The sequence below is a fragment of the Phyllostomus hastatus genome, unplaced genomic scaffold (assembly GCF_019186645.2).
Source record: "Phyllostomus hastatus isolate PE091 unplaced genomic scaffold, TTU_PhHast_1.1 phas_contig_113, whole genome shotgun sequence".
Classification (NCBI taxonomy): domain Eukaryota; kingdom Metazoa; phylum Chordata; class Mammalia; order Chiroptera; family Phyllostomidae; genus Phyllostomus; species Phyllostomus hastatus.
The window spans coordinates 3,766,692-3,791,179 of record NW_025333530.1 but is presented as its reverse complement, the minus strand read 5'-3'; the positions used below and the strand labels follow the sequence as shown (position 1 = coordinate 3,791,179).

Here is a 24,488-nt window from a genome sequence, read left to right as displayed (position 1 = left end):
CCTCGCCTCCTGTTTACTGTTCAACCCCTTCCAATGTGGCTTTTATCTATACTACTATTGACTCTGAGCAAGGTGTAGCAACACACAATAAATACCATAATCACCTCCTGGCAACATTGGGTCTCACTTTTTTTCTTTGGGAATTTTGCACAATAGTTAAGAGCCAGGGTTTACCTTGGTTTTTCCAAATACCCTCATGGGCTGTTGTGAGAATGAAATGAGGTAGTATGTGTAAGCCACTGTGCAAACCTTCCCCTTTCTTGGCTTCTATTTTAATACAATCTTGAGGTTCCCCTCATACCTCCCTAGTTATTTTTCTGTCTCCTTTGCTGTCTCATCCTCCCCCTTCCAACCTCTAAGTGCTGGAATGTCTCAGGACTTTGTCCTAGGCCCCTTTTAACTTTGCAACTTCACTGTCTCCTCAACCATATCTAGTCCCATGGCTTTAAACAGCATTTATGTCCTCTCAATTCACCTCCAGGCTCATTTGAGGTCTGTCCAGAAAAAGTCCAGCCTTTTTAAATATAACGTGAACAGTTTTCAAGACATGGATGTAACCAGGCAGCCAAGGAGAGAGGGCTGGAATGAGCATGCATGAACAATGATGACTTCAGTGTACTAGTCAATGGGGGCAGTAGACACTGATGAGTGAGCATGTGTACTGTGTGGCAGTGGCATTCAAAATGACTGAGCAAGTACAGCAATAAGTCTTCATCAAATTTTGCTTTAAGCATGAACATTCCTCAAAGAAAATTATTTGGATGATTCTGGAGGCCGCAGCTATGGGCAAATGGTAATTGGCAGCTTCATCAAGACAACATGCTCACTCATGCATCACGTCTCATGCAGTTTTTTGACAAAAACATCAAATCACCCAGGTGACTCAGCCCCTCTATAGCCCAGATTTGGCACCTGTGACTTCTGGCTTTTCTCAAAACTAAAATCACCTTTGAAAGGGAAGAGATTTCAGACTGTTGATGAGATTCAGGAAAATGCGACAGGGCAGCTGATGGTGACTGGGAGAACTGTGTGAGGTCCCAACATGCCTGCTTGGAAGGGGACTAAGGCGTCATTGTACAATGTTTCTTGTATCTTGTATCTTCTTCAATAAATGTCTCTATTTTTCATATTACATGACTGGACACCTTCTGAACAAACCTTGTATATTTAAGTGTTGACTTAATAGCTTCAATTTATTTTTTATATATTTTTAATTTTTTAAATAATAGTTTCAATTTAATGACCACACCATGGCTCTTAATTTCCACCCCTAGAAAACTAGTCTCATCCCAGTATTTCCCACCTCGGAACATTGCATCACAATTTACCTAGGTGCTCAAGCCAAAAATCTTAGGACTCACTCTTCATCTTTCCTTAAAACAAACCTAGATACCCCATCATAAATACTATCAATACTGTGTCCAAAATATACCTGAATCCTTCCACTTGGCTTCATACCCACTACTGCCATCAGTTCCAGCCACCACCTCCTGCTACTATAAGGGACTTCTACTTCATTTCCTACTTCCTGACTTTCCTTCCAGTCTATCCAGTTTTTAAAATGTAAACTGGATCACATTACTCATTACTCCCCTGATTAAAATCCTTCTATGGCTTTCCATTGCCCTTGAAATACTATCCAAACTCCTCCCCTTAACCTACAAGGCCTTGAGTGATCTGACTCCTGATTTTCTTTCCAAAGTCATGTCATTCTTGCTGTAACAGGCTGCAGCCAAGAGGGGGGGCCCAAATAGGGATTTGGAATGGGGCCCAGAACTCAAGGTGTCCAGGAGATTTTAGGATGTCCTCACCACCACCCCCAGGTGTGGGTTGGGGGAAGGGACAAATGGAGCAGGGCCATTGAGACCTGTTTCTCATAGCAACAGCCTTGCAGAAACCTCTGGCATGGTCATTTAACATATCTATAACTTTTGACTGGTTACATAGATACGTTAAATGGAAGTAAATTCCCCACCAAGATGTAACTGGGGGGCAGGTCCCCTGAGTTACAGCAAGTTACAGCAACTGCGTGGGAGCTTGGAGAAGATTGGCTCCAGGACATGGGGCATGCCTGCCCAGACTCACGATGGCAGCCCAGTAAAGCTGGAAGGCTTTGAGAGTGCTGGCAGTTGCAACTGAGTGTGGGAGGAGTCAGAAATGGGGCTGCAGAGGAAGATTGGCTCGGGGATTTAAACCCAGACATGGCAGCTATTGGGGGAGAACCACGCAGATTTGGCAGAGTGGAGACTCCTGCAGCCCTGTGAGAGAGAATCGCCACTCGGCTTTGGCAGAGTGGTGACCCCCACCTCCTCGCAGCCATTGAGGAGAGAGAACCATGCGGTTTTGGCTGAGTGGGGACTCCCGTGGCTCTGGGGGTGAGAGGACCACGCAGCTGGAGCGGTGGAGAGAGGACCACGTGCCTTTGGCAAAGTGGGGACCCCTGCAGCATTAGTAGGGGGAACAACCACCCAGCTTTAGCAGAGATCCCAGTGACACAGCTAAGGGTGCTGGGAACTGAGGGAGGCTTACCAGCCCAGACGGATTACTGGGAAGAACCAGGGGCTGCCTGAGCCAAGGACTTCTATTTCCTTTCCTGAGATATGGTACCCCCAGACTGGGTAAAGGGGGAAGGAAGGACTGTGTATGTTTGTGGGTGTTTCAAAAGACTTTAGGATTTTGATGAAGACATCAGGTCACTACATTAAGTTTGTATAGCATTAAATAAACATTTCCTTTCCTTTTCACGAATCTCTAGCATTGAGAGACGTCTTTCCTACAGACGGCGGACATAATGGACCTGGGGGTTTCTTTCACTAACAGTATATCGTCCCAGGCCCCTCCTTGTTGTTCTGTAACATTGCTGCACCAGCCACACCAGCCCCTTCCTTCTTCTGAACCCATTTCCACCTTAAGATCTTGCAGTGTGCCTCTGCCAGTAAGAGCCTTTCCTCAGCTCTTCATGGCTGGTTCATTTTCATTCCTTAGTTCTCAGCTCAAAAGACACATGCCCTAGAGGAGTTCTCCCTAGCTACTCTATTTAAAGTTGGCCTCCAAAAAGAAGTTGGCCTCCCTTATTTCAACATGTTTACTTTCTTCAAAGCACCTCTCGCACTGGGTGAATATGGGGTTGACATTGCTTCCCAAGAGCAGGGCTGTCTCATTTATTGCTATAGCCCTGTCACGTGGCACTGTGCCTACTATGCATGGAAAACCTCAGAAAATCATAGCGCAATCATCTTTCAAGGAGAGCTCAGCTGTGCTGCCTCCTGGGTGGGAGGAAATCCATCCCAGCATCCACAGCACGGAGTGTCTGTGCACGCTCTCATTTTTCCCAGAATACATGATTGCGTAACCCTTGGTGACCTCCACAGGGCTGTGAAGTCCAAGAAGAGACTGATGGCAGGATATGCTATACAAATATTTGAACAAAGTCTGAATAGCAACTCAAAACCATTTCAGGGAAGGTAAATACCGTATGAAGCCCCAAAATGGGATAATGAGCTAGCATGAGGGCCTATTTTACATGGGATGGTCAAAAAAGGGCTCTCTGGACATGTCACTGGAGTGGAGAAATAAGTATTAAAGAGTCGACTTTGGTAAGATCTAGGGAAAGAGCACCAGAGGGACAGGGAAAACTAGGACAAAGGCCTTGAATTAGGAGCCAGGTTGGCACATAACAAGCGCAGAGAGTGGAGCAGTGTGGCAGGAGCCACACACTCAGGAAAGCACAGCCAGAGCTGAATTCAGGCTGGACTAGTAAGCAGTGACCCAACAGGCCACAGGACGGAGTCTGGGTACTGGTCTGTGCAATAAGAAGCCACTGACAGCTCTTCTGTTACAAACTGATCACTTGGGCCACAGGGGAGAACTGACTATAGTGAAGCAGGAGTAGAAAAAGGAGGTGCCCAGGCAAGAGCTCATGTGCTAGTACCAGAGAGGTCACAAGAGGCTGCATACAAATAGAGAGATTTGGAATATGTTTTAGAGCAGTGATTTTCAACTTTTTTCATCTCATGGCACACATAAACTAGTTACTGAATTCTGCAGGACACCAAATAATATATTTTTTTGCCGATCTGACAAAAAGTAGGTACAATTTTGATTCATTCACACTGGACAGCTATTGTGTTAGCTGTTGTCATGTTTTTATTTAACAGTCTAAGGGGAAAGAGGTCAGTGCCCCTGACTACAGTCACACATGTTTTACAAATTCTTGTGGCACACCGGTTGAAAATCGCTGTGTTAGAGGTAGAACCAGCCAGTGGTACTGTTATTCTTGTTTTACAGGTAAAAAAATGAAAAGGCCAGACAGATCAAGTCCCATTCCACAAAATGGCATTTAATACTGAAAACCCTGTCAAAGCAAACAGATTTCCACAGTTAGTAAATGACCACCAAATTCGAGTAACCAAAACAGGCAGACCTCGTTTTGGTGGGCAGCAGTTAGAAGTGGGCGGTAGGAGGAAGGAGGCCCACCACACCTGTGGACCCAAGGCAAACAGTTGAAATAGTTTCAGTTAACTGCCCTTGTTAGCAACGTTTCTGTCGCAGTTTTACCCACCCCACCCCATGTGGGCAGTCAAGGAGAATCATAGGAAAGGGCATGTGCAGAAGAGACTGAAGTCATATCACCAAAGTATCTGTCAATCAATATAGAACCCCTCCCCTGTTCTAATACAACCATGCACATACTTAAAGCGGCAGATTCGGGAGACTCATGCCCTTCTCACCACTCTCAGCAGGCCTTTTCTCTCCCTTTAGGATGTACTAATAAAATTCTTACTCATTCACTTTCATCTTGCTGTAATTCTTTACTGCATCAGTGAGAAGAATGGAACTCCAGTAACATCTTTTGGTGGTGTGACTCAGATCCCTGGATAGTGTAAATTCTTCCATTACAATTTTCCTTTCTCCACATCACCATGGATCCTTGATCCTTTCATACCCTTTTACGTTGCCTGGGCCCTCTTCCTGGTCAGCTGGCGGGCCTATCATCTTTGCTTCTGCTGAGAATATCTTGCTCTCTCCCTCTCCAGAAATTGCTGCACCCTGTGGGCACAGGTCAAGTACATAAAAGCCACTGGGGGGACTTCCACTCACAATGGCAGCATGGGCAGACATGACTCACCTCCACACAACCACATCAAAATTACAACTAAAATATAGAACAACCATCACTCAGAACTGTCAGAAATTGAGTTGAATGGAAGTCTGACAACTACAGAATTAAAGAAATCACATCCATCCAGACTGGTCCTGGCTTCTGTCTACAAGGCCCTAAACTACCATCCTGTTTACCCGGAAGGCATCCTGTTAAAGCCCAATATCATGACTCCTGAACACACCTGCACCAAGAAGTATACTCCAGAGTAAGTGGCTATGGCCACCATCACAACTCTCTACTGTACTGTTCCTGCAGCTGTTCGCATCTGCTTTTCAACTGGTGGCATGACTGAAGAGAACACTATCCTCAACCTCAATGCTATCAACCTCTGCCCTCTACCAATGCCCTGGAACCCAAGTTTCTCTTACAGATGGGCCCTGCAGGCCAGTGCACTGGCTGCCTAGGGCAGCAAGGCTGCAAACAAGAAGGCGACACAGCCGGCCTTTGTGAAGCAGGCCACGGCTAACTCCCGGGCAGCCCAAGGCAAGTATGCTCCCATGGGCTCTTCCTGTGCTGCACACCACTCACTCTTCACAGCCAACTATACCTACTAGTTCTAGTAGGCAGGGTGGCTGGCTCCAGCTCATCCAGGTGTCTTGGGAGGTGGGCTAAACAGGAACAACAACCTTTCAATTGACCCTGGATATCAGACAAAATTAGATTGAACTACTGGATACACAATGCATGTTAAATTCTTAGACACAGGAAAAAATCACTTATTGAAACAAGTCTGAATATCAAAGACCTGACGAAATTTTACACAATGGTTTTCTTGCCACAATTCCAGCTGCCCATGCCCCAAAGTATGCATCTAAAAACAGACTTTAAAACAAAATCAGCTCTCCATCCAAATAATGACTACCGAATACAACATCTCAGAAGGTGATGGCAGGGAAGTGTGTCTTATTAAACCATCTTAGGAGTGGTAGGTTATGAAGGAGACAGCTGCAACCCAAAAATAAATAAAATACACCATAAACCTTCAAAAAATAAAAGCCAAAAAAGCCTAGGGTGCTCACCACTAGAAGACTCCCATGAAAGGGCAAGCTGGTCATGGACCGGGGAAGACACACTAGGACCCTGCGAGCCACAAGCAAACGTGCACGCAACGAAGAACATTGTAACAGCAATCACACTCCCACCCCTACAGCACTCCTCTACTTAGGTTTCATTCTCGAGAGGCGAGATTTTAACCTTCAGCAGAAAATTCTGTCCCTTCTAAGCTTGTTTCTTTGGACCATGCCTTCTCATTCAATCAGCCATACTCATAAGTCCTCATCTTTCCTGTTAGGTCTAGCTTTTCCTGTTGCCTTTCAGCCACCCTACTCCTCTACCCTCTCTGCTTATCCTGCAGGCAGGGAGGCTGATGGGCCTGCTCTCTTGCCAAATGATGGCCATGCTCCTCTAGGTTGTGCATTCACAAGATACTACACCATGGATGGGAACCCTATCCCTCCCCTCTCTTGCCTCTGTAAACACTGCTTATACCACCATTGGCCAGAGGCTATCAAGAGACAATTCCTGATACTCTGTGGCCAGCTGTGGACCCACCTAATGTTCGTCCACTACATTGAATCCCATGTTCTTAGACTACCTGTCTGCTCTGAGCCCTGCATTTCAAAATGGGCTCAGCCCTATCATGCCCAAATCATGTGGGAACAAGGGACCTTTTGCACGTAACTCCTCAGGGGCCTCCTGCACACTTTTTGAATGAGGCCCACTTCCAAAAGTATCTTGAAAGGGCCAACAAGTTGACACAAACATATCCTTCGTGTGCCTTCAAGAGGCAGAGGGGACAAATTCAGGTTTGCAACCTGCCCCTCTGATTTTTTACTGAGACAGGGATCCCCCTCCTCCTCCGACATGTCCTCTGTTTAAGACCTGAGGACCCATGAGACTGAGCCAGTCCAGACAGACTATTGGTCCCGGAGAGTATTTCCCCATTCCGAGAATGGTTGGTACTGGATTAGTCCATACGATTTAGACCTACAATCTTATCAGGACACCTGATTAATAACTCACTTGTACCATTACCAGCATACCAGCGTTACAACTTTTAGAGGAATCCAGCTCGTTAAATGCCTCCTGTAAGCAGGTCAAATACAATGGGAGCACAGCCCTCACCTCCACTACTCGGGTACTTAGGCTCTGCATGACTCCACTCTTCCTATTTTCCCTTTAGCCCTCTGTAATTTCCTCCTCAATCCCTGGTTAAGCCTCTGGCTCCCACCCATGATCACACCTTTGTGGCTCCCAGTACATGGGAACTGTCAAGACTCTTCCTATGAGTGGTAAGCAACCCCTTAGGAAGGAAGGAGCAGACTTGCCTCTGCCTCTACTCTACCCACAGTGGAGACATCCCTTTTAGATTCCAGGGTCTCTGGATGCTGAGGTCCAGATCCCTGAGTTTTGGGACACCAAAACCCTCAAATTAGACCCTAGGATACTGGGCTCTCTCAGTATCTCTCCCTTCCAGATGGGAAACCAAGAATCCATTCCTGCTGGCACCCCTTTAGAATGTATCCTTTCCATTTGGCCTCAGTTTGACCCCCAAATCCTGAAGAAAAGTCAACTTATATTTTTCTGCAACACTGTTTGGCCTCAATATCGGCTAAGGGATGGGGAGGTTTGACCATTCAATGGGACCTTAAATTAAAATACAATTTTATACAGTTTGACCTTTTTTGCAAACAGCTTGGTAAATGGTCCAAAATTTCACAAACAGGCCTTCTGTTATCTAAGGGGTTGTGGAGATTTATGTCGTGAGTGGAAGCTTACTCCCAGTACTACTTCACCCAATGACTTTTCCTCTAATTCCCAGACCCCTTCAGAGCCTACTCCAGCTATAGAAACTCCAGAAAAAACCCTCCCACCGTCTTCTTTACTGCCCCCATACCTAGGGCCCCCAGCCCAACCAACAGGCCCTGCTTTCTCTCCCCCTAAGCCTTCCCTATCTGCAAGGCTCTAACCTTTAGTAGAAACTGTTACTAAATTCAGTCCCTAGTTAATCCACAAAACCCATTCTCTTGTTGAGCTTAGGCAAATTAAAACCAATTTAGGAAACTATGCTGACAATCCAGATAAATAAATAGAAGCTTTTCAACACCTCATCTTGGCTTATGAGTTAACTTGGAAGGATGTTATGGTTTTCCTAGGGTAGACCCTATCAGATACTAAGCAGTAGACAGTACTAAAGGAGACCAGAAAATTTACTAACTTACCTTTATCAGATAACAAATATCTCATAGGAGAAACTGCAGTCCCACCAATGGATCCTGAATGGGACTATAACAGCTCTTCCTAGAAGTGGGAAAGGAATCATTTCCTACTCTGCATGAACCTATTCCAAGGTCTCTGCCATTAGTCAGGGTCCGGGTGAGAAACCCCACCACATTTCTGGAAAAACTAAGATCATCAAGCACACCAATCTAGATTTAGAGACATACGAGGGCCAGGTAACACTAAAAGACAAACTTTTAACTCAATCAGCCTCTGATATTAGGAGAAAGTTACAAAAGCTCATTCAGGAAACCAGTTTCCTTGGACAAAATGTTAACTATGGCCAATGCAGTCTATCACAACCGGGACCAGGAGAGGGAGGCCAGGGCTAAGGAGAAGGAGAAAAGGAAGGAGACTTGGCATGCCCAAATTCTAGCTGCTCTTGAGGGACAATCACAGCCACATTCCAGAGGCCCCTCCAAGTCCACCACCCAGGACACCAAGTGTCACGTGTGCCAGAAGGTGGGGCACTGGGCTAAGGAATGTCCAAATCATAATAAGCTACCTCAGGCACCATTTTGTAAGTGCAAGAAGGCAAGCCACTGGGAGGCTCTCTGTCCCTTAAGTCAGTGGACTCTTGGGCCCAAGTGCGCAGCTGCCTTGCAGATGGTGGCACAGGACTGAGGTTGCCCACTCCAGCTGGCCCTGCCTCAAGAGGTCACCATTACTGGACTGGAGCCTAGAGTTAACACATGGCAGGGAGAACAATAACTAACTTTTTTTTTGGGGGGGGGGCGGTTATTTTAATTGTTCAAGTACAGTTTTCTGCCTTTTATTCCCACTCCAGCCCACCCCCCCCATGAACAATAACTTTCTGACTGGATACTGGGGCCACCTACTCTATCCTTACTGTCTTTTCCGGACCCCTGTCCTCACAGTCCTGCACTGTCTTAGGAGTAGCCAGAAAGCCTACAACCAAAAACTTCGCCATTCCTTTGGGCTGTCTCTGGGACAGATATTACGTCACTCATTCTTTTCTTATAATCCCAGAGTGTCTTACCTCTCTACTCAGAAGCGACCTCCTTCAACTATTAGGAACTAGAATAATTACAGGGGACAGCCCTATATCAAGGCCCCCACTTCAAATGTCAGTCGTGCGAGCAAGGAATCACTCAGATACCCTTACTGTAAGGACAAAGTCTGTACCACTTGCTGTCTTGGCACCGTTTGCCCAGTAGGCCTATGATCTTGTTAAAAATGACTGCCATTTTACTCTTCTGAGCCTATGACCCCAGGACTGTAAATTACTGGAAAGCAAGAACAGAATATGACTAACCACTTCCCACAGAGGTAGGCAGAAGTTAACAATGGAACAAACTGTACCTTATGCAAAAACCACCCAAAACCTCCTATACTGCAAGATCTCTAACAGCCCAGGGGCCACACAACAGCAACACACCCTCCCTTTCATAATCCAATTACAATCCAATTAAACTCAAAGCCTCTACATTTTTCTGCTGGTATAGCTCTCCTCACCGTGCCACTTTCCCCTCTTAGAAAGTGAACAAAACTTCGCTCGCTGCCTTTTCTTCTTTGTGAATTCTTTCACAGCCATGTCACCAACCACCCTAACACTTACTCCTTCATGGGAATGCCAAATCGACCTGGTAGTACAGGATCACGGGGTTCCTGGCCAAACCCTTTACAAACTTTTGAGCAGTGACCCAACTGTTCAGGTATTTCAAATAACTACCTTTGTTTACAAACGAAGTCTTTACAGGGTCAGAGGTGTGGCTCCAGACCATCAAAGCCCACCAAATCTTTTATCTTTCCAAAACTTCCTCTATTCATCTTAAAAGACTTATAGATAATTGGCTTTATGAAACCAAAGTCACTCTAGGAAGGGCTTGCTTTTCTTTCCCTACATTTTTCAAATGCAAATATCCAGTCTTCTCCAAGAACTCTTACTGTGAGATGGAAATAAGACTGATAGGAAGCCAAATGCCTACTTATTAGAACTCTGGAAACTGTGGTGAACTGACCAATGTTTCCTGCGGCCCCAGAAGGCGGCAGCAGTGAGGAAAAAACCTGGGGATGTGACCCGAGAGGCCCATCCAGTCTGGCTGGAAGACCACCTGGCTGTGCCAACCTCCCAAGAAGAGGGAGGAGATATCCTTTGGACACCTGAATAGGGGGAAGGCCCAGGAACTCACCTACAGGGGTTGGACGGGGCTCGGCCGGGGACCAGAGGCAGCATGTAGAATTGGCTCTCCATTGGTCCCCTAAAGATGTTCAGCAAGTCCTGGCACTGGTAGACACAAGGGCAGAATGTACTCTCCTGTATGGTAACCCTGAGAAATTTCTGGGGCCTGAGGCCTCTATCTATGGTTACGGGGTGGGGGGTGGGGCACAGTGTAAAGCTGAAGGCCATGCAACTGGCCCCCTGTGAATATACTATTTATGTGTCCCCCATTCCTGAGTATATCCTGGGTATTGATGTGCTCCAAGGACTGGGGCTACACACCACTGCAGGAGAGTTCTGCCTGAGAATGCGAGTGGTAAAAGCCATTACGCAGGGACATGCTGGGCATCCCCCTGTCCAGTTGCCATCCCTGATGGGTGATGGTAGTGAAATACTACCAGCTGTCCAGAGGACATGAAGAGATCACAACTACTATAGGGGAGGTGGAAAAAGTGGGGGTAATTAGGGCCGCTCACAGTCTCTTTAACTCCCGCATGTGGCCAGTGAGAAAACCAGATGGCACATGGAGAATAATGGTAGACTACCAGGAGCTCAATGTCATTCCCCCAGCACATGCAGTGGTCCCCTCTGTGGTGGACTTGATGGACCAATTAACCAATGAGCTGGGAACTTACCACTTTGTGGTTGATCTAGCAAATGCATTTTCCTCCACTGATACTGCTCTGGAGTGTCATGGTCAGTTTGCCTTCACATGGGAGGGCTGACAAGGCACCTTTACAGTGCTCCCTCAAGGGGACTTGCACAGCCCAACTAACTGCAGCGGGCTTGCAGTGGAAGACCTGGCTAAGTGGCCACAGCCTCCAGAGCCACACCTGCCCCATTACATTGATGACGTCTTCCTGACCAGTGATTCTCTTGCAGAGTTAGAGAAGGCAGTGCCACAAGTGCCGTCACACCCAAAATCATGTGGCTGGGCCATCAGCGAGGCCAAAGTGCAAGGGCCTGGACTATCTGTCAAATTCTTGGGGGTTGTCTCGTCAGGTAACACAAAAGTCATCCTTGCTGCGGTGACAGATAAAATCCAGGTGTATCCTACCCCTACCCCTACCCCTACCCCTGTGAGACAGCTCCAGACATTTTTGGGCCTGCTGAGTACTGAAGAGTGTCCGTGCCCCACCCTGATCAAGTTGTTTGCCCCTTGTACACTTTGGTAAAAAAGGGAGTGAAATGGGACTGGACCCCAACCTTAGAGCAAGTGTTCCAAGGAGTGAAGCGCATCATTAAGCACGCCCAGGCCTTGCATGCTCTGGACCCTGTGAGCTAGATGTGCATGTGACACAGGAAGACTTTGGGTGGAGTCTTCGGCAGGGATCAGAACGGCTACATCAACCTCTGGGTCTCTGGTCCCAACTACGGAAAGGAGAAGTACAGTACCCCTGACTGAAAAGCAACTGGCAGCGGTGTGTGCTGCCCTTTTGGCCACAGAGGCCACACTAGGGACTCCCCATGACAGTAAGAACCACGTATCCCATTGCAAGGTTGGCCCAAGACCAGACAGCCTCGCCTCACAGTAGGATGGCTCAGACACCACATTAGCTAAGCGGGGGACTTACCTGCAACAAAAAAGTACTCTGTCAACTAGATCCCTACAGGCCAAGTTGCAGGAAGTGTTGGACCCTGTTACCTATGTAGATGAAAAATCCACTGCTCCTGCCCCCATAGAATAAATGGAAGCTAGTCCCTTCCAGCAAGGGCAGGCACTTATTCCCTCAGATGCATAGTACACTGATGAGTCCAGCAGGGGCCAGCCTGCTGCATGGACTGCTGTGGTAATTCAACAGAAACAGACATGATCAGTTTGACACTAGAGGAGACCAGAGTAGCCAGTGGGCAGAACTGAGAGCCTTATGGCTTGTGGCATCCAATGAAGCCCCTCCCCTGACTATCTGCACAGATAGTTGGGCAGTATACTGGGGGCTAACATTATGGATTACCTGGCATACAAATAAATGGATGGTTATGCACAGACCATTATGGGGGCAGGCCTTGTGGCAAGACCTCTGGGAATTAGGCCACCAGAAACTAATTGCTGTCTATCATGTGATTGTGCATGCACCCCTTGCCTCCCTGGGGAATGAGGTGGCTAACAAGCCAGCCAAGGTGTGGAGGCTAGAAACGGTTCCTACCAGCCCATCAGGAACAGATGTCACCCAGTAGCCATACTGTCACCTCTTACATGCTGGGCAGAAGACATTGTGGTCTACTATAAAAGCTTGGCAGTTACCTGACACCTTAGCAGAGGTAAAGGAAGTTTGTGTGTTGTCTCCTCACAAGAGTATCCTCAGAGGCCTGTGGGAACTACTGGGCAGGTGGTGTGGGGACAGGCACCACTCACCCAGTGGCAGGTTGACATGATCAGGCCCCTTCCTAGTTCAGAGGGGTACAGGTATGCAATCACATGTGTAGGCACGGCTACTGGACTTTCAACAGCATACCCTGCATACCACCCAGATTAGAAAGCCATGATTGATGCACTAGAGTGCTTATGCGCTGCTTACGGGCGGCCCTTGAGCATTGAAAGTGATCAGGGCACACATTTTGCAGGAACCCTGGTGCAACAGTGGGACCAAGACATGCAGACTGACTAAAAGTTCCATGTGGCCTATTACCCCCAAGCTGCCTGGATGATTGAACAGTACAATGGTCTCTTAAAGCAGGGCCTGTAAGCCACAGCACCCACCCCCATGCTGGGGGAGTGGATGAAATGCTTGTGGACTGTCCTCCAGATTCTAAACGAGAGGAGTCAGAGGAGGGACCCAGCTCTGGTGGAAGCATCATTCCACCAGACTACAGCTCAAATTCAGCTGCAGGTACAGACTAAGGATGCCTTGCTGAAACCAGGCATGGGAAAACAGGGGAATATTCTCTTGCCCACCCCTGAGGGCCTAGAGCAAGGGCAAATGGCCACTTGGACGTGGCCTTGGGAAATAAAAGCCCCCCACATGCGCTGGGTGGCTCTTGTTGCCCCTTGGGGACAAGAGGTGGAGAGGAACTTGTAAATAGTGCCCTCGGTGGTTGAGACCTGGCCCTGAATCTTGCGGGTAATATACCCACGGCCAGCAGACCATGAAATGCTTCTCCATGGCACCTCCATGATATCCCTATGGACCATTATGAGTCCTCCACTGTTGTTGCAAATAGATGCTGAACCCCCAGTTGAGGCATGGGAAAGTATGGTATTCACGTCCAGGAAGAACCCTCTGCCAGCCACTGTCTTATTGGCTAACCAGAAACTTGCTTCTCTATTGCCTGAGGGTCATGATTTGTCAATGTGAGTTCCAGTAACTGCTTTATCTTTTTGCCCCTAGGATACAAAGCCCTTAGAGGACTGGGTACATGCCTATGCCTCAGAGGCTAACCAATCAGCATGCTGGGTCTGCACTGAACTTTCCCAGAGCACATCGGCCGGCCTCCCATGGCACATCTCTCCAGCTTCTGTCTCAAATTGGTCTTGGTTACACCACCAGTGGAACAGTGCACATCCCTTGTGGAATGAGACCTGGATTGACATCTACGCTGGGGCAAAGCAGTGGTATGACTGGCCCAGGCTGCTATGGGTCATCAGCTACTCCATATGGGAGGGCTCGGGGTGGCTCACAGCTGAGGCTGTGGGGCTGGCAGAGCCAGCTCCCCTTTGTACTGAGAACCTCAGAGGACAAGCCCAAGTGGATTGGACTCCAACAGGCCTGTGTCAGACTCAGACTCTAAAGCATGACTGAGAGGCGTGAGATGATGCATGGGCTGCAGTTCCCACCTACCTGGAAATTGGACTGGCCATTACCTGGGGATGGCCCTATTTGCCTGCTCCAGTTCAGAAAGCTCTTGCAATCCAGCCAACCAATTGGGAAGTGTTTAAGGCACAACACTGGGGATAGCATACTCCCTGGTGGTATTACCCATTAGCTGTTTCTTCTCCTCAAGCTGCTTCTATAGTCACTGAGACTGAGATAACTGCTTTGGCTTTGCTCACTGCTCATGTGTTGAATGCAGCACAGGATTCCTTGAGCCTCGTAAATAACGAAGTGTATTGAGAAAAGTTGCCCTATAAAATTGTATGGCCTTAGATATGCTCACTGCATCACAAGGCGGGGTATGTGCCCTAACTGGAGCCGAATGCTGTGTGTGCATTCCAGATGTCCATCACAATGTTAGCCAAGCTCCACGGGCATTAGCTTCTGAGACCCATACTATCAAACACTGGACAGGTGATCCCCTGTAGGAAGGGTGGACATCCCTAACCACTGAATGGCAGGGGTCAGTGTGTCTTCAATGGCAGCGGTTGTGTTTCAGTTGCGTGCTATTGCAGTTTGTACAGCTGTTGCAGCATCTGGGTGTAGGGCTCTGCCCTCCTCACCAATGGACCCTTGCAGAAGACACCCTCACATAGATTGCACAGTGAAGAACCCTGAAGGGGTGGACTGTAGGGAAAATAGAGTCAGTCAGGCTCCCTTACCTGGATGTCTGGGCAAGAATGATTGAGGAGTATTCATATAACCTTGAGTTTGGGACTGCATGTGCAGAACCATGCTCTATTATATAATATCTTGGCACCCTGCCAGCTTTGTATACATTTAGTATATAAGGGAATCGGGACTTCCCACAGAGTGGCACACAGCTTACAGCAGGCGTGTATCACCTCATCCTTGAAAATGGGGATCCCCACAACTCCGTGAATTTTCTTCCACCTGCCCAAATCCTGTGTGAACCTGCCCAGACTTGAAAGGCTGCAAGACAAGGTGTCAGAGTTATTATGCTTTGGGTGTTCCAGAGGGGAAGAGTTCTGAGGCAAAAGCCTGTCATTCTTCCATTGTGTAGCTTTTGTATCTTATGTTGTTTTAGTTTGTAAATTAATCCTATAGAAATAAGATAATTAAAAACAGAGAAAATGATAGGAGAACTCTAGTGTGAAAGAGTTTAGCATTAATTGATAGGTTTAAGTGATTGAAACTGTAACTAAAGAGTTAAAGAGCCCTGGCTGGTGTGGATCAGTGGAATGAGCACCAGCCTGCAAACTAAAGGGTTGCAGGTTCAATTCCCAGCCAGGACACATGCCTGGGTTTTGGGCCAGGTCCCTAATAGGGAGCATGTGAGAGGCAACCACATATCGATATTTCTCTCCCTCTCTTTCTCCTTCCCTTCCCCTCTGTCTAAAAACATAAAAATAATAAAATCTTTAAAAAAAAAGTTTAGCCTTAAGTGATGGGCTTAAGTGACTAATGCATATGGAAAGCTGTTATTCCAAAACTGTGTAGTTTTTGAATAAAAACTCCTTTCCTTTATCACCAAACCTTTGCCTCCAGAATTTTGCCTAGAGGGTGGCTGCGGGCAGCAGGACCCCACTTGCTGTTCAGCAACAATAAAATGTGTTCATAAAAGTCAATCTACACGGAATGCTGGTTGCTTACTTTTTGGTCATCATTGGAAATTGAGATTTCTAGGAGTTAAAAGTTCAAATTAAGTTGGAAAGAAATTGTATGATTTTAGTAATAGAAGGCATAAGGAATGCAGATGCAATTTCAAAGGGTCAGAACTGAAAGCGAGTTCTTCTAAAGATGGTTATTTCTGAATGGATAAAAAAGTTTGTTAAAGCTGTAGAAAGGTTTGTGAAAGTTGTAGAAGTCTGTTGAAGTTTTAAATTTGTAAAGAAAAATTACTCAGGACACATCTCTCAACTGGAAGGCGTCTCTACCAACAGCCTTACTCCAGACTAGAGTAGGCCCCGAGGCTCGGCTAACGTTTAGTCCTTTTGAGGCCTTATATGACTGACCCTTCCTATATCCATAACTCCTACTGGACAGAGAGTTCCTCCCTAGAAGCCTAGTTCCAAACCATCCTGAGGGAATTTAGCCTGCAACAAAAAAAGCCTAGCCAGGACTCCACTACCCCACTGTACCTTCTGGGAGCCCAGGTCTTAAGAAAGGTTTGGAATGATGGTTCCCCCAACTCTCAACAACAACCCTCATGGATAGGGCTTCTCTTAATTCTTAAATCCTCTCCAACAGACAGCAAGGTCCTGAGTATCTCCAGCTGGATTCACCATTCCCAAGCTAAGCTGAGCCAGTGGAATGACAAAATGATTCCACATATTTCTGTGAGCCACTAGAACACAGGTAGCAAACACAAGGCCCATGGGCCAAATCCAGTCCTCCACCTTGTTCTATCTGGTCTGGCACCTTGTTTCTACCTGGAGGCAGCGCCGAGCTCCGTGCCCCTAGTTAAGGAGTAGTTATATTTTTACAGTCCTAAAATTACATTTGGCCCTTTGAAGGCAATCTTGAGGCTGATGTGGCCCCTGGTGAAAATGAGTTTGACACACCTGCACTAGATGATCTCAAACTTGTCTTTTGAAAGAGCCTACTCTTTTTCTCTCTTTTCTTATCTATTCCTGCCCAGTCCTAACACGAGACAGCTTATGATCTGGAAAACCACACAGTCCAACTCCTAAGGCTAAACACTTCTTGCTGTCTTTGCCTTTCCACCTGCAGCTGAGGATATGTCCACTCCTACCCCCATATCAATGGGGAAATGTTTCCACCACTCTAGACCAGAAAACTCTAGACTCCAATCCATGGTGTGGTTTCATAACCCAAAACCTCATTAAACAATGTCCCAAAACCTTCTCTCCCAGCAGTGAGTGCTCCCCTTAATGGGCCCTATTTTCTCACATAAATAACCTGGTTGGCTCCAACACAGCTATTCCTGTTACACAACTAGTAATACCTCAGGGTGTACACTGGTAGGAAGGCTTCTGACAGTGTCAACAGAGTTTCCTAATCCCAGATTCTACTTGCACTAACACTGTCCATGGAATTGCTCTAACCACAATACCACACATTTCTGAAAGGATATCAGACAAACTTTTTACACAACTGATTTCCAAAGCCAGTCATTCCTACTCTGCCCTTACATAGAAGCTCACCAAAAATGCCTTGTCAAGGCAGACCCTACTTTCAAGTCAACCAGTTTCTTCCACAGAAAACAAATTCTTACACTACTCTCTTTTGTAATTCCCAAGTAGTTACACACTTTGGGTTCTATCTTTACTAAATTAATAAATGAAATCCAATTCCACAACCCTACTGTTGATCTTCTAGTGGCAGACTCTCTAGTAGCCTAGAGGGGTCCAGTAGTAAGGGACCAAATAAAAAAAATTAATGGCAATTATGTCTCTGTTGAAACCGCCTATTAAGCTTGTTGGTATCACCCTGGCAGCAGACTACCCCAGTCAGAAAGAGTATACTGGATTTGCAGGTCTAAGGCATATTGGACCCTCCCTTCACAGTAGAGAGGAATTGGCTCCCTTGAGTATGTCCTTCCTGATGTCTCCATAACCTGGGAAAATGCCAGTCTCTCATTCCCATTTAGGGCACAGGGACACTTAATCGAGAGGGCTGGTCCCCTCACTTCCCCAGTATCACTCATAGGCATTCTCCCGTCTATGGTAACAGAAATGCAGGGAGCCTGTTTAGGCATCCACCATCACCTGTCCCAGGACATTGCCCAAGCACTAACTGGAACAGGGGAGACTTTAGCATTCCTCCAGGAGCAGACAGACTCCCTAGCATGGTCACCCTCTAGAATAGACACACATTAGATCTCCTCACTGCCTCAGAAAGAGGCACGTGTCTGTATCTCAAGGAGCAGTTTTGCTCCTATGTCAACGAATCAGGACAAGTATAACAGAACATTCAAGGTGTCCCTGAGACCACATCCAAAATTAAAACATCAACTTCATTTTGGGATACAAAGTCATGACTCTTGTCTTTGCTCCTCCCTTTTGCAGCTCTCCTACTAATTGTCCTAACACGACTAATGTTGGGACCAATGATAATTAACCTATTAATTAAATTCACTTCTTCCAGAATAGAAGCCATAAAATTACAAATGACCATTACAGAAGGATATTAGCCTCTGAGACTACAGCCTCAACTATCTATTGCAGACTGTTCCTTCACCTGACACCTCCTTTCACCTCACCCGACCAACAGTTAGCAAGCATGGGAACACAAGATTACTGTGATGCCCCTGTCTGGCGGGAAGCAGTGAAAGCAGTAGTCCCCAAAGATTTGGGTTCCTACTGTTTGATGGGAGAACATTAGACAGCAGTTAGAAATGAGCAGTGGCCCTGGCTGGCGTAGCTCAGTGGATTAAGCGCGGGCTACAAACCAAAGTATCGGAGATTCAATTCCCAGTCAGGGTACATGCCTGGGTTGCAGGCCATGACCCCCAGCAACCGCACACTGATGTTTCTCTCTCTCTCTCTATCTTCCTCCCTTCCCTCTCTAAAAATAAATAAATAAAATCTTTAAAAAAAATCTTCTTTAAAAAAAAATGAAATGAGCAGTGGGAGGAAAGAGGAAGGGGGCCACCACATTTGTTGACCCAAGGCAAACAGCTGAAATAGCTACCTGCCCATATTAGCAAAATTTCCATTGTGATTTTACCATGCCTCCACTCCTACCCCCTACCCCCATATGGGCAGTCAAGGAGAATCATGAGAAAAGACATGCACAGAAGAGACTAAAGCTATATCACCAAAGTATCCATCAATCAATCAAGAATCCCTCCCTTATGCTAATACAATCACACATGTACTTAAGGCAGCAGATTCAGGACACTCTCCACCACTCGCCCTTCTCACCCCTCTCAGCAGGCCTGTTCCCTCTCTTGAGGACATACTAATAAAACTCTTACTCATCCACTTTCATCGGACTGATCTGTGATTCTTTCCTGCATCGATGAGAAGAACCAAGCTCCACTAAGTTTTACTGTACCTCATTTCATTGTGCTTCACAGATGCTCTATTTTTCACAAATTGAAGGCAAGGTCCTCCATCAACAAAAAGATTACAACTTACTTTACTGTGGTGGTCTGGAAAGAAACCTGAAATATCTCCAAGCCATGCCTGTACAAAGAATTCCTAGAATTCAATTAAATGAACACAGTAATGGGCTTCCAGTCAAGGTGGAGGGGTAGGTAGACACGCCTCACCTCATTGTACAACCATAAGAAGGTAACTTAAAAACAAAAAACAGAGCTGCCAAAAAATCACCCAGAAAAACACTCAGAACTGTATGGAAGTCTGACATCCAAGTCTTTAAAGAAGCTATGTTCATCCAGACAGGTAGGAGGGGCGAGACGGGGAGTTGGAGTGGAGAGGACTTGGTGTGGCGGCAGAGAGCCAGGGGCAGAGAGAGGGAGAGGAAGAGAGACCGCCACACAGCAGCAAACCGCGGAATGGGCAGCCCGGCATTCATGTGTGGTGGATAAAAATCAGAAAGACACCTCATGAGCCAGTGAGCCCAGCCCCAGGCCAGACCACGTAGCCCACTGCTGCAGTGCTAGGAAAAAAGAAAGCCTCATAGCTTCTGGCTGTAAACTCACTGGAGTTTGGGGCAGTGGAAGAAACCACCGGTTTCTCAGGAGAGTCGAACATCCACAAACCCACCCACCCTGGGGACCACAACCAGAACAGCAGCTGAAGGGGAGCCAGTCATACACGAGAAGTGGGTGAAGTGACTGGAAACAGGATGAGAGCTAGGCAAGCCCCCAGAAGTCAACCAACAGAAGCAGTGTCCCTTCTTTGACCCCTCCCCCACACATGGAGCCACAGTTGCCCCACACAACTTAAGAGGTGCTCTAAAACATAATCAAAGTGGCTCTATCTGGTATACAGACACAGGGAGGCTGCCAAAATGAGGAGACAAAGAAGTATGGCCCAAATGAAGGAACAGAACCCCAGAAAAAGAACTAAGCAATGCAGAGATAGCCAACCTATCAGACACAGAATTCAAAACACTGGTCAGAATGCTCAAATATCTCACTGAATATGGCAAAAGCATAAGGGAAGAAATGAAGGTTCTACTAAGGGAAATAAAGCAAAATCCACAGGAAACCAACCAACAGTGAAGGGAAGGAAGCCGGGATTCAAATCAATGATTTTGAACATTAGAAAGAAATAAGCATTTAGCCAGAACAAAATGAAAAAACAAGAATTCAAAGAAACAAGAAGAGTTTAAGGCAATTCTGCGACCTCTCCAAAAGGGCCAACATCAGAATCATAGGGATGCCAGAAGGAGAAGAGGAAAAGCAAGAAATTGAAAACTTATTTGAGCCCTGGCTGACATGGCTCAGCAGACTGAGTGCCAGCCTGCAAACCAAAGGGCTGCCATTCTATTTCCAGTCAGGGTACATGTCTGAGTTGTGGGCCAAGTTCCCAGGAGGGGGCATGAGAGAGGCAACCACACATTAATGTTTATCTCCCTCTCTTTCTCCTTCCCTTCCCTTATAAAAATAAAATCTTTTTTCAATATATTTTATTGATTATGCTATTGCAGTTGTCCCACTTTCCCCCCTTAATCCCCTCTGCCCTACACCTCCCACCCACATTCCCTTCCCTTAGTTCATGTCCATGGATTGTACATATAAGTTCTTTGGCTTCTCTATTTCCTATACTATTCTTAACCTCTCCCTGTCTATTTTGTACCAACCAAAATAAATAAAATCTTTTTAAAAATATTTTTTAAAGAACTTATTTGAAAAAATAATGAAAGAAAACTTCCCCAATCTAGGGAAGGAAATACACATAGAAGTCCAGGAAGCTCAGAGAGTCCCAAACAAGTTGGATGCAAAGAGGGCTGCACCAACACACATCATAATTAAAATGCAAAAGATTAAAGATAAAGAGAGAATTTTAAAAGCAGCAAGAGATAAGAAAAGAGTTACCTACAAAGGAGTTTCAATAAGACCATTTGTTAATTTCTCAAAAGAAAACTTGCAGGCAATAAGGGCCTGGCAGGAAATATTCCAAGTCATGAAAAGCAAGGACCTACATCCAAGATTACTCTATCCAGCAAGGCTATCATTTAGAATGGAAGGGCAGATAAAGTGCTTCCCAGAAAAGGTCAAGTTAAAGGAGTTCATCATCACCAAGCCCTTATTATATGAAATGTTAAAGGGATTTATTTAGGAAAAAGATGATGATCAAAACTATGAATGTTAAAATGACAACAAATTCACAACTATCAACAATTGAAAAACAAAAACAAACTGAGCAAACAACTAGAACAGGCACAGAATCATAGATATGGAGATCATTTGGAGGGATATCAGCTGTGAGGGGGAACAGGGGAAAATGAGGGAAAAGGCACAGGGATTTAGAAGCATAATTGGTAGGTACAGAATAGACAAGGGATGTTAAGAACAGTATAGACAATGGAGAAGCCTAAGAACTTATATGCACAGGACATGACAACTTATATGCACAACCCATGGACATGAACTTAGTGGGGGAGGGTGCATCATAGGAGGGAAGGGAGGAACTGGGTGGAGAGGGCCAAAAGTGGAAAAACTGGGACAACTGTAATAGAATATTTAATACAATACACTTTTAAAAAATGATTTCATTTATTTCATGAGAGAGGGGAAAGGAGGGAGAAAGAGAGAGAGGGAAACATCAATGTGTGGTTGTCTCTTCTGTGCCCTCAGCGGGGGATTTATCCTGTAACCTGAGCATGTGCCCTGTCTGAGAATCGAACCAGCGACCCTTTGGTTCACAGGCTGGCACTCAATCCACTGAGCCACACCAGCCAGAACAATAAAATATACTTTAAAAAGATGAACACAGTAAGCCATATGGTATATAACCTACAGCATCATTTTTCTCATTAGCAGCACTTACGTTTAACTGTAAACTCGAGCTGTAAGAAGGTTCTGCTCTTGCCCCTCCATTTTTTACACAGAGCACTTAGTTCACCTAGTGCACCTGGTCAACACTGGTTGAAATGCAGGTTACCCTAATAACATTTTTTGATTTCCCAAGTCATCCCATGAAATTAACAAATATGCTGATTAAGAAATCAACTTTCCTGGAAACCTCCTCCTCCTGACTTTTCCATTATCTCAGATACTGGAATTAATTTCATACTCTTCCTTTTCCTTTGTCTCCACATCTGCAATCCATTATTTGTCAAGTTCTACATTTATTTTTTCACAATCTCTTGTATAATGCTCACCTATTGCTCACCTAATGCTCACTAGTTACTTCACATCTGGGAGGAAAACTATTGTTACACTATCGTCTTCCTCCCCTGTCAATCTTCCCTGACATGTGATTATGACAAAAACAAAAATATCAATCGACCCCAGTGACTTGGGTCAAATCTTAACTGTTCCAAAATAACTTGAATAAACTTTGGAATAAATACATTTCAAAGTTTAAAATCCCAACCGAAGCAGGAAAGCTCACACTTCACCAACCATGTTCTCTACATTCTCCTTAGAGCACAGGTGGCAAACACAAGGCCCGAGGGCTGAATCCAGTCCTCCACCTTGTTTATCCAGCCCGGCACCTTGTTTCTACCCAGCGGCAGCATCAAGCTCTTGCCTGACTGTTAAGGAGTAGTTACATTTATCCAGTCCTAAAATTACACTTGGCCCTTTGAAGGCAACCGCAAGGCTGATGTGGCCCCCGGTGAAAATGAGTTTGACACCCCTACCTTAGGTTTTGTTAGATCCTAAATCTGTGATGTGAGCTACCTTGCTTTGATACACCAGAAAGGAATTCTTTTTTTTTTTCAAGGATGTCATGCCTGTATTCCCTAAACACAACATCCAGAGGAGAAACAGGTCTCTGGACACCTTCAGAATGTAAGTTTTACTCATTTATCAAATACAATGGGTCCTTCATATCCAGAGGTTCTGCATCTAGGGATTCAGACAACCTCAGATGGAAAAAATATTTGGCACCCAGTCAGGAAACATGCCTGAGTTGAGGGCCAGGTCCCCAGTCGGGGTGCTCAAGAGGCAACCACACATTGATGTCTCTCTCCCTCTCTTTGTCCCTTCCTTCCTCTCTTTCTAGAAATAAAATCTTTTTTAAAAATTTTGGCAAAAATGTTCCACTATTGTTAACGTGTACCATGTAGTTAAGCCTAAAATGATTAATGGCTGCACCTGTACTAAACATTTACAGACTTTTTCCCCTTGTAATTATTCCCTAGACGATGCAGTAATAACAACTATTTACACAACATATACCCTGTTTTAGGTGTTGTAAGTATTCTAGAGATGACAAAATACACAGGGAGGGTTGCAGTTATAAGGAAATGCTATGCCATATTATATAAGGGGACCTGAGAATGACGAGACCTGGAACCAATCCTCCCCACCACCCAGCCCTCCTCCCCACCCGGACCCTGGCTCTCAGATATGTTTATTTTTAAAGTGGTTTTAGGAAATGGTTTTATGGTTTTATGGGCCTTGGATACAACCAGACAAGGCCAGAGCCAATCCGTATTTCCGCCTGCTAAACGACGTGGCCCCTTCCAGTGACCTACCAGTGGCCTACCAGTAAGCGATTATTACGATCACAGAAGAAATCCTAGGAAGGGAAACGCGCTTTGTAACAGCACTGAGGCTGCGCGCGCTGTGAGGGATTGGGGGAGCTTTCTGGACGTGGGTCACTGGGAGGGGTCCCCTGGGGCCTACTACTCGCGCTCTGCCTGGCCCGCAGGCCTGACCCTGCCAAGGCGAGAAACGGCACGCAGATTCCCGGGTCCCAGACCCTCTCACCTGCATCTGCATCCGAAGCAGGAGGCTGCGCCCGTGGGCGCCGCAGCGCAAGAGGGCCGCCAGTACAGCCATGGTCGCCAAGTACAGTGAGAAGAAGTCAAGGACACTGACGAAGCCAGTGGTGCTGCAACTTTCACCCCACCGCGCCCCACCCGCCTCGCAGCGAGAAGGCTGGCGGGATAGCACCCTGTTTGGCCGGGCTTCCTCCAATTGCAGCCTCCGCTCGCTGAGGCCCGCGGCTATTGGCCGGCAGCCAAAGGAGGGCGAGGC

General features: G+C 46.3%; 1 protein-coding gene across 1 annotated transcript in view; it reads right to left on the bottom strand.

Moving 5' to 3' along the window:
- ACAT1 (acetyl-CoA acetyltransferase 1) overlaps positions 1 to 24,488 on the bottom strand; it is a 53,074-nt gene extending 28,586 nt beyond the window's left edge. Inside the window, exon 1 of the mRNA XM_045839858.1 lies at positions 24,219 to 24,488. Within this exon, the coding sequence (XP_045695814.1) occupies positions 24,219 to 24,290 (72 nt within the window). The 5' untranslated portion in view covers positions 24,291 to 24,488. The remainder of the gene's footprint in view (positions 1 to 24,218) is intronic.